A 16,511-nucleotide genomic window follows, 5' to 3' on the forward strand; every position below is an offset into this window, starting at 1 on the left:
TTATCAGATTTGTTTGCCCAGCTTGACACTGATTTGCTGATAAGCCGGCTTAATCTTTCCAATGCCGGTCAGAGGAAATTTCCCTCTGACCTAAAGTTCTAGTATCTGGAAAGGTATCGGAGCATTTGGGCGAGTACGAGTACTCGCCCAAATACTCGGTATCGGTGCATCCCTTGTGGTCACCACTCCAAGCTCGCTCCCCTGATGGACTACAATCTTAATACAACTGAGTAAACTAAACATGAGATTGTAGTCCATCACAGGAGTGAGCTTGGAGTGGTGGCTACTTTACAACACACATGGACCATGGGGAACAAAAGTAGCCACCCTCCAGAAGAAAGGACAGTGTTAGCAACAATTCAGAGATGATTTGAGGATCTACAGCTGAGTGATACACAAATAAGATAAATTTTTGTTATTAGTTAGGGTACTTGAATGCTTGTTTTAAGATCGAACTCCTGAGTTTAGAGCCACTTTAATACTCCCACTGCCGCCATACACTGGAGACTCAGAGCCTTCTCTGTCCCCCAGGGGGTGCTGGTCACCACACAACGGCTTATCTAGCTGGGCCGTGCTCGATGGTATCTCAGCAGCGACGTCAGTACGCACGCTGTGATTGGCTGGATTTGAAAAATACGCCGCGCGGGAAGCGGAAACTTTCTACCGGAGAGCGTAAAGACCGAAACCGGGGGACGGAGAGCCGGAGTGAAAGAGAAAGACGTCCGTGCGGCTAAGCATTCTGCGGCACACATTCGGAGATTATGAAATCCGCGTAAGTCAGGGGAGGCCGGTGTGTGAACGGGAAGTTTGGGTTCGGTTCGGGGGGGGGTGTCTTCCCAGACCGGGTGCAGCGTATGTGGCGGAGACTGTTGCCCGTTGTAAAAAGGGGTTGCAGCGGTGTGGGGGGCGACCATCATGGACGGGCTGTTCTGCGGTATTGTCGTCTCAGTGAAGGAGTGACGGGTGGTACTGCAAGTCCCAGCATGCCCTGTCTGAGGAGCAGTCCTCCACAGCTGTATGATAGAAAGTAGACGAAGGTTGGAAACAGTACAGGATGTACGTGGCTGGAGGTGAAAGGATCCGGCTTGTGACCAGAATAATGGCACACAGGAAGGCTGAGTTACTAATGGAATACAGCATGTTCACTCTGCAAACAATGGCCAATCACATAAGATAAAGCAGACCTTCACCCTAAAATATGTGCCCTCCTAATCCTCCCACCCCCACTTTTTATAGAAACATTCTTTCAGTTTTATTTAATTTTTTTTTTTTTTTCCCTGCTGGTCTGTTTACATATTGTCCTGAGAGTAGCGGAAGGTAATGGCTCCTGGGGTATGATGTTGAAATACTGGGAGACTTTACTATCCTCCATTTATAAACCAATATGTAAACACACACTGCCACATCTGTCTGCACATGTGAGTTTTGGCGCCGTTTCATCCCGCTGCAAGAACCATGAAAAGACAATCTGCTCCCTGTGATGTAATGGATGGCAGCGGGGGACGTGTAGGACCACAGAGGTGAGGGAACAGAGGACAACCCTGGATCCGCTGGGCTGGTAAAAGAGAGCCAAAGGTAACTGAATGGGGGAAAAAACACTAATTTGGGCGAAGTTTCGCTTTAAAGGAGAACTATGAGGAGTGTTTTTTAGGCAGAGCCAGCTGTCCGGATCCAGACATAATTGTCGGGATCCGTTTCAGCTGCGGCGTCTCAGTATACCGCGAGCTGCAGCTGAGCTTTGGGTGACGGGAGGATGCTAGTTTGTGTCCTCCCGTTACCCTTAGGAGAACTATGGGGAAAAGCCCTAACCCCATAGTTCTCCTTTAAAAAAAAAACAAACAAAAAAAACACATTTCAGTTGACTGTCGGAGCTGCTGCTGGAATCTCTCAGCCATTGGTATAGTTAACAAGTCCTGAACCTGCTCGGGGAAACCCCTATGGTTAGACATTCAAGATCTCCGCTGTGTCCTTCAGTGAATGCATGAGAGGAAAAAAATAATAATTTGAGAGCTTGAAGTTCCTCTTTAAAACAAACTTTTTTTGCGCACACATGATTGGCTGATGGAAGTCAGCAGAACGTCACCTCATATCACTAAGCTAAGGGGAAGTTTCCTTCACCAAATAAGCAGCCCAAAGGCCATTGGGCACTTCCCCCAATTCATCGTCTTGTAGGCTGCCCGTGTCCTATGAGAGAGACTTTTCTTTTCCTGTAGACACAAGTGAGGGGAAATTCTTAGTCTGCATTCACAGCTATCAATGAAGGATCGAAATCACCAGCACTCAGTAGAGGAAGTTCTAAAAATATCGTCCATTTATTTGAACTAAACGTCACACATATCGCAGTATCCAACGTTTCTGGACCACGCAGGGTCCCTTCGTCAGGGCAGAGATGTGACCTACTGAGTGCTGGTGATTTCTATCCTTCATTGACTGCTGTTCACGGCGCCATCCGGGATTGTCACTGCGAGCACCACCATTGTTACTTGGACCGCAAACGCTGTAAGGAGTGCAGGGGGGCCTACTGTTTTCCGAAATTGCAGTCACAGCCAGATATCAGTGTTCTTGCCTAATCATCATGTTTTGCACATTTTTACACGTGTCAGATTCGTGCACATGAAGATGCGTCTTAGCTGGCCAATTGAAAGACATTACAGTTAATGGAGAAATGGGCACAGAAATAGGCATAACACTTGTGTCGCATGTTTTTCAGCCTGTACCATTGAAGTCTTTGGTGCCAAGCGCACTGCAAAACGCCCCAAAGAAGCTCCGGAACTAGGGCTGCAACAACTAATCGACATAATCGATTATAATCGATTATTGAAAAAGTTGTCAACTTTTTCAATCATCGATTAATCGGATTCCTATTGGTTGGCCCTGTTCACGGCTCCACACACGCTGCGCGCCACACCACCTCCCCACCTCACGCTCGCCGCTGCCAGATTCGCCCGCCCAAATCCACGATTGGCACACGGACGCGGAGAGAAGAAGTAAGGAGGAGCAGGTGTGGGCGGATGGCAGCCGCCAATAGACAGGCCCGATCTCAGAAGCAAGTTGCTGGAAGACTGCTCAAGTAAGCCTACTTTTCCCTCCCCCCCACATGGTACTCTATAATGTATTGCTAGGATTTGTATTCCTCTATAGCTGATGGTACATTGTGCTGTATATTATACATGGGAATACAAATCCCAGCAATACATTATACACTGTATGTATAATGTATTGCTGAGATTTGTTGTATTCCTATATAGCTGGTGGTATTCTGCATTGCGCTGTATAGAGGACTACAAATCCCAGCAACAATACATTATACAGCGCAATGCGGAATACCACCAGCTATAATGTGCTATTGCTGGGATTTGCTGTACTCCTCTATAGCTGGTGGTATTCTGTATTGTGCTGTATAATGTATTACTGGGATTTGTAGTCCTCTAGAGCCTACGCCATTCTGCATTCATTGCTGTATAATTTTACACTTTTCATTTCACTATATTGCACACCACACTATTTTTTTTTCTCTTTTACTTCCACCGCTCCAAGCTTGCTCCTGTTATGGACTGCAATCTCAATACAAACTAGTAGTCCATCACTGGAGCTATTTAAAAAAAAATTATTTTATTTTTTATCCGATTAACCGATTAATCGGACTTAATAATCGGCTAACTAATCGATTTTGAAAATAATCGTTAGCTGCAGCTCTATCCGGAACTCTTTCTATTGACAGTTTTGCAGCTTGTGACAAAACTCTCAGGCGTGGTCGGGGAAATCAATGGGAATTCATGTGCTGAGTGTTTTGTCATGACAACACCTAGGTGTGAATGGTGCTTAGTTGCCACTAGAAAAAGTTTCTGTTGGCAGATTTTCCCTCTATTCCTCTACAACATAACACTTTTACTTTTCGAATCCTGAGGACAGTGGTCACTAGAGCGAAGGGTATCTCTGAGGACCCACAGCAGTTCCGCTTCTAGGGCTCATTCACACATTCATGTCCGTTGATCTGCATAAAATGTTTTCTATGTACCTTACTCACACCAGGCAAGTGGAGTGCTGTGCATATGAAGACAGCATAATGTATGTCACTGCGGTGTGTCACAACATGCTGCCTCGATCTGATGTAATGTCATTTTGTGACATTTCAATTAGTAAAAAAAAAAAGGTAAACCGCGTGATGCATTATTACAGCACATAGCTACGTCCCTTCACAGCACACACTAGCGGGTAGGTGTTATGCCCAACATAATTCTAGAGGCTGGTTCACACCAGAACTGCATCAGAATCGCATGCATCTGCGCACCTGCAGTGCGATGTGTTTTGCAGCGATTTTTACCATGATTCATGCGTTTTTGTTTTGCTTAAAATGGGATTTTGGGTGCGTTCACATGGGTTTTTATGCGTTCTGCCGCATTATGATGCAGCTAAAATAGGGCAAGCAGTATTTTTTATGGCTGCATCGGAACGGAATGCAATGGTGTTAACAGAGCACAAGAAATACCACAGGAAAGCATTGTTATGTGTTTTTGATGCAGCTGCAAAACAGAACGGACTGCACCACAACTGCATCTGGTGTGAACTAGCCCTAAGAACTTGCAATTCTGTACTAATCAAATGTACAGAGACATCAAATTCAAACCAAAGATGGACTCCACGAGGATTCTTGGGCAAACCATCCAATATTTAAAGGAGAACTATGGGGTTAAGGCTTTTCCCCATAGTTCTCCTTAGGGTAACGGGAGGACACAAACTAGCATCCTCCCGTCACCCAAAGCTGTAGCGGTATACTGAGACGCTGAAGCGGATCCCGACAATTATGTCTGGATCCGCCCAACTGCGTGACTGACAGCTGGCTCTGCCTATCTAGCGGCAGAGCCAGCTAAACTCGCCCCGTCCGTTCCGCCAGGCAGCGCTGGCGGATCGGAGGGGGGAATCCAGCCCCTCCCCTGTCACGGCAGAGAGCTGTGACAGGATCGAGAGGTGAGCGAACGCCGGTATGTGTTCGCTCACCTCCCGATCTACTGAGCCGACCTGTGACAGTCTCATTGTCACAGGTCGGCTAGAACTATGAGGTGAGTGAAAAGCACTCACCTCATAGTTCTCCTTTTAATATTTTCTGTGTTAAAATGCATTTTCTCAATAAAATGTGTAGTGTGGATAAGTGAAGACTGGAATAGATTTGTAATGTAGATGTGTGTTAGTTTTGTGTGGTACAACCCCCCCATTCTTCAGAATGGAGCAAACATATCACAATGTGTGCTCAGCACTATAACCTGTAATGCAAACAATGAGTTCATTCCAGGAATTGTTTCACATGTATGTATTCACCTCGTCTAGAGCATTGGTTGGGGTCACAAGGGGTTTATCACACCTAATGCTTTTTACTGTGAAGTTTCCTGTCACCCTTTATATACATGTGTAAAAGGGGTTTTGAAGCGGACATTCCCACTGCATGCAGACCATCTCCTTGACACCGGGAGTATTGAGCCAAATTCCTTTTTACATGTGAAGTCTCAGTTGGGCTTTCACTTTGCACTGTAATGCATCTTTCCAAGAACATTTCCTGCAGCACCTAGACTGATCAGTTACTATTATTTTTAGGGATGCACCAATACCGGTATTTCAGTATCGATTACCGATATTTTTTTCCGGTATTGGCTGATATTGATACTGGAAGTCCTATTCAGGAAGTCAGGCGGTGTGTAATGACTCGCTTCCCAATTAGCAGGGAAGCCATCCCCATGCTGCTCGTCACTAGATGGCAAGAAAGTATGGAGCCGGCTTTCTGGCCAATCGGGAAGCCGGGTGCCGTGTCATTACACAGCGCCCGGATTCTGACTGCCCAGCTTCCCGGCCAATCAGAAAGCCGGGCAGCGAATCATTACATGCTGCCTGATTAGCAGAGAAGCCAGCTCCATGCTCCCTGGTCACAAGTGACTTGGGAGCATGGAGCCGGCTTCCCGGCCAATTTAGGAAGCTGGCCAGCGTGTAATGACTCGCTGCCCGCCTTCTTGATACCAGAAGTATGGGCTAGGCATGGGAGCATTTTGGGCGGGTACGAGTACTCGCCCAAATACTCGACATCGGTACCGATACTAGTATCGGTGCACCCCTAATTATTATACAGGATTTATATAGCGCCAACAGTCTGCAGTTCCCTCTCAAAATAAGGGAGTCAGTACAGTGTCAAAACAATGCAAGACCAAAAGGGTTAGTGAGAGCTTTCAATTAAAAACTTCAGTTATTTTGTGTGATCCCTTCTAGATCTAGCACTTGTGTACTCAGGACCTGATTGATATAATGGAATCTTGTTTTTATGTGTACACAGCAGTATGCCTTTTTGTAGTGGTCACCATGATGCCCTCCTTGTTCTTCTTATTTTGCTGTTGGTTTAGTGCCTGGGCCAGTCATGACTTCTTGTCACAGGAAAACGGAAAAGACAGAAGTTGTTTAGTGTCTGTCCAAATTTATGGCTAATGTGATCTCTAAATGTTCGGTTCTTTATAAGCTGCCTGTTGGTGTTTTTACACCCTGATGCAGTTTTTGGTTTGCTCCAAAAGTAGTGATCTGCTTTCTTCTGTGCGTCTATTTGGGGGCTACAAGTTCCTCTCATTTACATATGAGGCTCTGGGGACTGTCCACAGAAAATTGTAAAGGATCTACCGATGATTGCTTGCTTGGTTGGGTTTTACGTTAATGTCACAAGACCGATCTCTCAACGAATGTTCCTAAACTAACACTAATTTGTTATTTCTGAGATTTCTAAAACTTCAACTTCGTTGACTTTTTTTCCTGCGTAAACTTATCCAGTGGTGTGAAAAATTTTCAAATAAAGTAGAATATCTAAAGCCCAAACTTTCTTCTTTGGTTTTGGACAGTGGTAATGGGTTGACCAAGTTTGTCATCTAAAATTTTTAGTTGAACCACCTGAACAGGAACAGAGAGGAAAGCTTCTCGCATGTTCTGGTTACATCTGTCTGAGAGGATTTCCCTTGAGCTGTCCATACACTATGCATACCAGTTTGCAGAATCTCTTGGATTTAACAAAGTTTTTTTGCCAGGAATAGGGGGTCAACCATTATCGATTTTACGGCACTGATGCAGAATATGGGCCACCTTTCAGGCCGATAACCGAAATCAGGTACCGAGATTGTTTACAAGCAGCTGCATGTATACAGCAGGCCTGATATCGGCTGACCCCAACTAAGGGTGCCCATACACTGTGCAAATTTCCATCGGTTTTTGTGGAACTGGACGAAATTCACTCAGTGTGTGCCGCTGTTGGCACCCTTTCGGTCGGCATTCCTTGATCAGAGGAGCTGGCCGGAAAATCTTTGTAGGATCAGAGCCGGCAGCCAATGAGCTGCTGGATCTGTTTGGGTATTCGAACAGCGGCCGCCAGCAATACAATGCAAACAGCAGGATTCCTCGATTGACACACTGCTCCTATTTTTCTCGTTCAGCCTGCCGGTTGGGAATCAAAAATACCAGTGCAAGGCCTCATTCACACGAGGAACGGCCAGCACGTACAGCGGCCGGTGGCAGTCTTAGGCCTCATTCACACGAGAAACGGCCGGCACGTACAACTCCGTGCACGGCTGTATCGGCCGTGATAGGTGCTGCTTGTGATTAGTACGCAGTCCCTGTCCTTCCCTACGTGACTACGCGGCCGTACGGCGCCCTATGCTCGCCCACCCTGCACGTCCGTACAGGTGCCCGTACTCGTACCCTGACCGGATGGGTCCTGTCTGCGTCTGAGCCGGGACACCCGCACCCATACGGGCTTGCACTTGGGGTGAGCGTAGGGTGGCGTATGACTACGTATTCCCCTAGAGAAGGACAGGGGCTGCGTACTAATCACAAGCAGCACCTGTCTTGCCCGATACGTCCGTGCACGGAGCTGTACGTGCCGGCTGTTTCTCGTGTGAATGAGGCCTAAGGCCTGGTTCACACCTGAACGTTTTGTAGCGCGTTCAACGCTCGACGAGCGCTCTACAAAACGCTCAAACATCTAAATCCCATTGTATTCAATAGGTCTGGTTCACACCTTGCCGTATTTCCGCCCGTCCGAACACGATAGAAAACGGCCTACGCCCAAAGTACATGTACTTCTTTGGGGCGTTTTGGTCTCGCGTTTCCATTGGGATACAGCCAAGTAGCCCTCGGAAACGGGTGTTTGTCGGTAAAAACGTGCGATTGTCACGCGCATATTCAATACGCTTAGGTGTGAACCCAGCCTAAGACTCTGCCATTGGCCGCCTCTGTTCCCACATAGATTTTCTGACCAGCTCTTTTAATCAGTTGATCGAGGGACACTGGCCCCCACTGTGCGAATTTCTCTGTGTAAAATTATTGTTTTTTTATTATCGGTAATGTTGGTACATTTAACCAATGCCGATTGATTAAAAAAATATGGGAATGTTGGCCCTGATTATCGGTAGATCGGTTTGCCTATAAGTAGCACTTCTAGATTCAGAAACACAAACAAAAAAGGGTACATTTATCATTTTACATTTTACTCTTGGGAATCGGAAGAAACTTTGCGGCCTTGTGCACACCAAGCGCGGAGCAGGTGCAGACCGGATCAAAACTGCGTCCAATGTATTCCTATGGTATTTTGACCTCCAGTTCACATCGCAGCGTGCGGATCCAGAGCAGGTGAAACTGCGGCAAGCCCTATTTTTACCTGCTCTGGAACGCATCTAAAACGCATCAAAAACGCATGCAAGTGTCTGAAAGCCCATGTTAAACTTAAAAAATATATATATATTTCCATCCCCCAAAACCGGCCCTAAAAGCATCAAAAACACGGCACAACCCACTGCACTGCGTGTGCAGAAACCTGACCGGATGTGCTCTGCATTTGGTGTGAACAAGGCCTGAAGATTGCTTCCTTTTGGAAGTAATACATGAAGTAGACTTGTTTGGTCTGCAGTGTGTCCAACTCAAAGGTCACTGTGTGTGTGTGTTCAAGCTCCAAGATTAGAGAGGAGTGTTGGTAAAGAATCACAATCGGCTGTGACATTCTGTAACCGTTTGTAAAGGAAGAATTTCCAGTTTCGAGCCAAGGAGTTTAATATCCTGAATGCACTGGAGGGGCTTGTCTGCGTAGTGTAGTGAGCAGATTCTGGGAGTGGTAGGGAGGTTCTGGTCAGTGTAAATCACACATTGCTCTATTCTTGCTGCTGGAGGCATCTTGGGGGATTTGCTTTGATAACCAGTGCTCATTGCACAGGAATGTGCAGGCAATGGGCGTATAGAGGAAAGGAAATTCCTACAATTGTTCCTGTGATAGTTTTGTAAACGTACGTTTTCTGTACAAGGCATCATGTTAGGATATTTGGTGCACACACTCTAAAGCTGGCCATACACATCAGCATTGTTCCACCCTGCAGCCTGAACAAGAGGAATCCATTGATTTCCCCCGTCCACCGAACAGCATGGATGGAAGATTCTCCCCTGGTGGCTATTGCATTCTAAAAAGTTGACGCCTGCAACTATTAGAATACCTAAACAGTGACTGAAGTTGATTGGCTGCAGTCACTGTTCGGCTGACCATTTCCCACTTGACTCGGTTGGCCAAAGTTGTTTGAAATATCAATTTTTGTAGAGCCGAGGGGTGCCGCCGATAGAAGTTCATCCAATTAAGCAGCTTTGGACTGTCTTAACCTTTTTACTCTTAAGGAATCCTTGTAGGAAAAAAGTTTGCGTTTTTTTGGGAATCTCCTGGAATGTTTTGATTTGCAGAACATTATATTTGAAGAAATTCACATGCTGTACACTGAGTGGCCAGATTATTATGACCACCTGACGTTTGTAGGCAAATTAGCTATAATTTCGCGCTGAAGTTGCTAGAGGGCCAGACCATTATAAATAGGGAAGCAGGTTGTTTACCACGGAAGTAGAAGTGATTTTTTTTTTTTCCTGAAGATATGTGTAAACAACGCGATTTAACAGCCTTTGAACGTGGGATGATTGTTGGCACTCGGAGCCATGGAGCGAGTATCAGCAAAACAGCAGGATTCGTTAAATGTTCAAGAGGGGCTCATTGTTAAAAGTGTTTGAAGACTGGACTGTCAGCCGAAAATCTGGGTCTGATCGTGCGAATTGTGGCCGTCAGCGACTAGTCAATGTTAAGGCAGAACGGAGAGTGGCAAGACTGGTACAAGACAACAGAAGGGCAACAGAGCAGTGTCAGATTCCTCGCATCACCTTTCCACATCTCGTGGAGTCACAAGGCGGCCCAACGAAGTCATCTCGTGGCCCAACGAAGTACTGATGGGGTGGTCATAATGTATGTATGTATGTATGTATGTATGTATGTATGTATGTGCTATTGTTGCCCCCACACTCAGGCTATCAAGAAATAACTGATGCATGTTTTCACTTTCCCATACAGACGAAATATTAGCCAATACTGTTTGTTTTCCTTATCCACAATTCCACAGGCCTGGTATAGTTAGTGACTCGCTATTTTTATTAAAAACTAAATCTCCACTTTTTTTTTTTTAGCTATAGTCCTATTTTGGGTCAAAGGAATAAATATACTAATGTGCTCCTGTGACCCAAAGTCTGCAAACAGCAGGCTACTGCCTGCTATTTGCTTACAGCACAGAGCCATGTTGCAGCTGGTTTGTCAAGATATACTCCACTGCCTGATTGACAGCTGCCTCTACCGATCCAGAGCCAGCTGTGCCCGCCCCCTTCCCCGTCTGTCCTTCCAATGAGCGCTGGGGGGAAAATCCTTCGGGGAGCAGTGAGCTGAGCAATCAGCAGTTCAGGATCACTCAGCTCTCAATGTATAGAGCCGGCATGTGGCACCTGCAGTGTCGCACTCCGCCTGTAAGTATTGGGAAGAGTTCAGGGACACTAGACGTCTGGCAGGATAAGCAGGTTTTTTTTTTTTGTACTTGCAGCACTAAATATACTTGGCCTGAACTGGAAACTGCAATGCTGCAATATACCGTATTTCATGTTTGGTTTTGGGGTTAAGGTACACTTTAAAGTTGTGTAGGTTTTTTTTTTTTTTTATATCAAGTGGCAAAAAAAAAGTTTACCCATGTACAGTGGAGAGCAACTGGATTGGGTGGCTGCCAATGCCTGCACTGCATATGGCTAGTGGCCTGCTGGTCAGACATGACCCCCTTTTTTCTACTGGGACTGCAGCCTGTGATTAATTTGTCTGTTTTTCTGCAGAACTTGGAGGCTTACAAAGGCCCAGTAACAGCATTGTTCCATAATAACTCCCAGCCTCTCCTAACATGATGGAGCAGTTGTAGTCCATGGTTGGCAGTTTATGCCACTACTATGATGTAGAAAACCATAACTCTAAATTGATGTATAAGCTTTTAAAGTCGCCTCTGGACAATTTGGGGTACCAAAGTTTTTGTTTTTTTTGTTTTCTGCTTCACAGTTGCATATAATTTTGAGGCCTGGCATGTTTTGGTATCTTATTAACTCAATGCAACCTTTTATATTTTACCAAAATGTTGGGTATTCTGTAGAGCTGCAGCTAACGATTATTTTCAAAATCGATTAGTTAGCCGATTATTAAGTTCGATTAATCGGTTAATCGGATAAACAATCAAATACATTTTAAAAAATGGCTCCAGTGATGGACTACTAGTTTGTATTGAAAGGAGCAAGCTTGGAGCGGTGGAAGTAAAAAAGAAAAAAAAAGTGTGGTGTGCAATATAGTGAAATGGAAAGTGTAAAATTATACAGCAATGAATGCAGAATGGCACCGGCTATAGAGGACTACAAATCCCAGCAATAGTACATTATACAGCGCAATGCAGAATATCACCAGCTATAGAGGAGCACAACAAATCCCAGCAATAGTACATTATAGCTGGTGGTATTCTGCATTGCGCTGTATAATGTACTGTTGCTGGGTTTTGTAGTCCTCTATAGCCAGTGGTATTCGGCAGTGCACCACTGTATAATGTATTATTGCTGGGATTTGTAGTGCTCCTCTATAGCTGGTGGAATTCCACATGGCGCTGTATAATGTATTATTGCTGGGATTTGTAGTCCTCTATACAGCGCAGTGCAGAATATCACCAACTATAGAGTACAACAAATCCCAGCAATAGTACATTATACATACAGTATATAATGTATTGCTGGGATTTGTATTCCCATGTATAATATACAGCACAGTGTACCATCAGCTATAGAGGAATAAAAATCCCAGCAATACATTATAGAGCACCACGTGTGGGAAAGTGCAGGCTTATACCTGAGCAGTCTTCCAGCAACTTGCTTCTGAGATCGGGCCTGTCAATCTGCCGCTGTCATCCCCCCACACCTGCTCCTTACTACATCTCCCGAGTCCCTGTGCCGATGGAGAATGTGGGCGGGCGGTGAGTGTGAGGCGGGAAGGAGGTGCGGCGTGTAAAGCGTGGATGCGGGTCTGGCAGCGTTGAGTGTGAGTTGGGGAGGAGGTGGGGCGCTCAGCGTGTGTGGAGCCGTGAACAGGGCCAACTGATCAGAAGCCGATTAATCGATTATTGAAAAAGTTGACAACTTTTTCAATAATCGATTATTATCGATTATGTCGATTAGTTGTTGCAGCCCTAGTATTCTGTTTGCACTAAAAACAAATGCATCCTGCCTAATGCAGGGACTATGGACTTGCATTATATATGTCAGAAGACCGAGGGACAGTCCACAAGCCGGAGGGAAGAGAGGTCGCCACTGACTTCACTATACCCCCTGGACCAAAATAAAATAAAACAGCAGTTAACCCTTGCAGCTCCACTTCAAGGGGAGCCTTTTTTTTAACCTGATTTTATTTGGTACATAGGGGTGTGGACATTTAAAAAAAAAAAACCCTACTTTTTCAAGAACTAAAGTGGGGGCCCGATCTACTTGTCCCTCATGACAGTTTACATGTCGTGAACCAAAACCGTATTTAACCTCAGTAAGAAGTGCTCCTCATTGGTCAGGTGACCACACTTGCCAATGAGTGCTTAAAATTCAAAACCTACAGTGCTGGGCTGCACTGGACGGTAGTACGGGGTACTGGGGGAGTTGGGCGGGGACAGGCTGCTACAAGTGATCTAGACAGCTGTATAGTCGCCCAGATCACACGTACAAAACGAATGGCGGCTTCCCCTGCTCTACATTTAGCCCTGCTTGCTCACTGCAGTGCTAAATGTAGAGAAGATCTGTGCGGCGCCCGGAACTGCATTTCCCTGGCATTGGGTAATAGGAATTATACAGCCTTGATAGTTTTAATACCCTCTCATGCTTATTATGAGCTGACAAATGAACACATGTGAAGAAGGCATGCTTTTGTTTACTTAAAACCTGTTAAAATTTTAACTCCAGTCTGCTTATTGCAATGTTTGGTTGTCATGGTACTAACATAGTCCAGTGGTACTAACATAGTCCAGGGGTAGGCAACAGCCACCCTCCAGCTGTTGTGCACCTACATGTCCCATGAGGCATGGCAAGACTCCGAACAGCCACTGCCATGGCTTGCAGAGGCATGATGGGTAATGTAGTTTCACCACAGCTGGAGTGCCAAGGTTGCATTCCCCTGACAGTCAATTACCATGCTGATTAGTTACTGAGTGACTCTGTGGGTTCTTAACTAGGGTTCTACTTGTTCGCAGACGGAATTCAGGTTCTCTCCGCACAGGGAACATAAATCTACTGATTGTAAACTTCAAGAGGCTAATGGCATGTACAATATATTCTGTGTAGGGCTGCAACTTACTAATGGGTAATGAGAATAATTGTCAACTATTCTCATTATGGATTAGTTGGTTGGATCCCCTAGGTCTCTCCTCCATGCTGGTAGGAGGACACAGCAAGCAGTGGGTGGGTGCAATAGTCAGCCTGCTATTGTAAGTTGAAATGGCCAATAGCAGGCTGCCTATTGCACCCGCCCACTGCATGCTGTATTTACATTCAGCTGCCGTCTGCGGAATCTTGCCCCTGGCAGCTGTCATTCCCGGGCTGAAGCTATTCAAGCTCCATGTGCTTACACTACAATTTAGTTAAAAAAACAAAATGATAAAAGGTGTGAAAAGTAATTTTTTGGTTTTGGCCTGACAAATTGTGCTGCGGGAGGTGCTTTGCAGTGCCATTAATTTCAATGGCACCCAAACGTGCCTCCCACCCAGTGTGATTGCCTGCATTGGAACGCATGGTGCCGCAATGCCCTGCGTACCAGTGCAAAAAATTGTGCATGCAGTTTTATTCTAAAGTAAACTTTGTAACACGTAATTTGTGTATTTTATTTTACATTAAGGATGCTATTTATTTTATTCAATTAATCTAAAAAATAATCTGCCAACTAATTGATTACAAAAATCATTAGTTGCAGCCCTAATTCTGCGTTCTGTCATTGTAATGCTTTTATATGCCTTGTAAAATGTGTGTTTTATAGATTTTTATTTTTATTTGTAGCCGAAGCAAGCCTCCACGGAGGCAGCCTCCCAAGAAACCTTCTAACGCTGTGCAGAAGGATCCAGTTGGTGTAAGTTTAATAGTTTTTTGTTGTTGTGGTTTCTCACCCCATTTGGGCAACCAGAATTGTAAATATCTTTATGCGCATGAGTGTTTGTTTTTTATTCATCCAGGTTTTTGGGAGGGTTTTTATGAACAGAATTTGCGGTGTTCTGGGAGACTAGTACTGTAATGCGTAATTTGCATCTCTGATAACTGATGTAGTCAACTCTGGTCCGGGCTCTGTACTTACTTTGTTCCAAATTTGCTTCTTCAGGTTTACTGTAGGGTGCGCCCCCTGAGTTCACCTGACCAGGAGTGTTGCATTGAAGTGATCAATGAGTCCACCGTTCAACTGCACCCTCCAGACGGCTGTAAAGTCAACCGAAATGGGGAATTTAAAGAGGTGATGACTTTTTGCTGTTTAACGTTTTTAAATTTAACTTAAAGATAACTAATGGTCTCTTTGGAAGAACAAGTCTGTTTGCAGAGCTCAATTTCTACATTCCTCCTCTCCCCATCTGTTTTGTTCAGAAAGCGGTGTACAAAGGTTCAGTGAGAGTCTGAAGGCAGTCCGCTTCTACTCTGCTGTCTTGGCTGTTACGTATATATTTGCGATGCACCGATGCCGTTTTTTTCGTTATAGAGTACGGATATATATATATATATTTTTTGTACTCGCCTATTCCGGTACCGAAAGTCCCATTAAAGAAGCCAGGCGGCATGTAAAGACTCGCCACCCGGCTTCCTGATTAGGTGGGAAGCTGTCCCCATGCTTCTCGTCACTACGTCATGAGGTGACGAGGGACCATGAAGCCGGCTTCCCGGCCAATTAGAAAGCCGGGCACTGCGTCGTTACACGGCTCCCGGCTTCCTGATTGGCCAGCTTCCTGACCAATCAGGCAGCGAGTCATTACACACTGCCCGGCTTTCTGATTGGCTGGGAAGCCAGCTCCATGCTCTCGTCACTTGTGCCAACTAATTGATTATGAAATCAACTTGTGACGAGGGACGTGTAATGACTCGCTGCCCGGCTTCCTGATACCGGAAGTATCGGGCTAGGCATCAGAGCATTTGGGCGACTACGAGTAGTCTGTCCCGATATTAGTATTGGTGCATCCCTAGTATATATGTTTTTAAACCTCGATGAAACATCATTTATAAACACACACTGCTGCAATATGAACTCAAAACCATTATAGTGTCACTTCAATCCATCTGAGACATCTGTGTATACTAACCTTTCTGCATAGCAGGCATAAGGTAAGAAAAATGATAAACTACACGTACCCTCAGCCAATTTAAACAAACTGGCACATTTTTCCCTTATCTGAGGTCAAATTGTGCTAAAGGGTTTATTTTGGCACTTTGAGAAGTTCCTACCAGTACAGTGTACACTTGTTTGTGCGGTATAGATTGTGGTGAATGTAGTCCTTCCCCGTTGCAGATTGAAGATGTGGATTTCCATGCTCTGCTCATTGCAAATGATGTGACTTGTTCTGACTAAAACGTGTGACTGCAATGTAGTACAGGGGTCCTTTCTGTGTGAGTAGAGCAGTCTACAGTGATGGCACTGTGTACCCTACAGAAACCCTTCTTTCAGAATATGAGAATGAGGTGATTACAATGATGTTCAAGACTTTTTGCTTTCTTGACGAAACTCGTTTCCTCACTGCTTGTGTTTACTTTCCATTACATTTTGCCCTTGTATGTAATCTGACCTGCTATATTTTCTATGACTATTGCCTTTTTATTTAGATTTCCAATCCCTTGTCTTTTTTCCCTACTTCTGCAGTTTTAAATAAAATAGGCCTTGGCCAAATGATAGTTTTATGAAGAAATAATCACGCATTTGTTATGTGCTGTCAGATTTGATTAGGCAGGTTAACTACATACTTGTTCTGCTTTTCCTATAGACTCAGTATTCCTTTAAGCAAGTTTTTGGAACACTGATGACCCAAAAAGATCTTTTTGATGTAGTTGCTAAGCCCTTAGTGGAAGATCTTATTCGTGGCAAAAATGGTATGTTTTTTTTTTTGTATACTTTTTCATCCTCAGTTTGT

At 44.9% G+C, this 16,511-nt stretch overlaps 1 protein-coding gene across 2 annotated transcripts in view; it reads left to right on the forward strand.

The window, feature by feature from the left end:
• Positions 1–745: 745 nt before the first annotated feature.
• Positions 746–16,511, forward strand: part of KIF23 (kinesin family member 23) — a 41,054-nt gene continuing 25,288 nt past the window's right edge. For both annotated transcript variants that reach the window (XM_018567410.1, XM_018567411.1), the window contains exons 1-4: positions 746–772; positions 14,410–14,479; positions 14,726–14,854; positions 16,365–16,470. In XM_018567410.1, coding sequence (XP_018422912.1) covers positions 762–772; positions 14,410–14,479; positions 14,726–14,854; positions 16,365–16,470 — 316 coding nt within the window. In that variant the 5' untranslated portion in view covers positions 746–761. The remainder of the gene's footprint in view (positions 773–14,409; positions 14,480–14,725; positions 14,855–16,364; positions 16,471–16,511) is intronic.

Source organism: Nanorana parkeri, unplaced genomic scaffold, assembly GCF_000935625.1.
Source record: "Nanorana parkeri isolate BGI_ZX_2015 unplaced genomic scaffold, ASM93562v1 scaffold1043, whole genome shotgun sequence".
Classification (NCBI taxonomy): Eukaryota; Metazoa; Chordata; class Amphibia; order Anura; family Dicroglossidae; genus Nanorana; species Nanorana parkeri.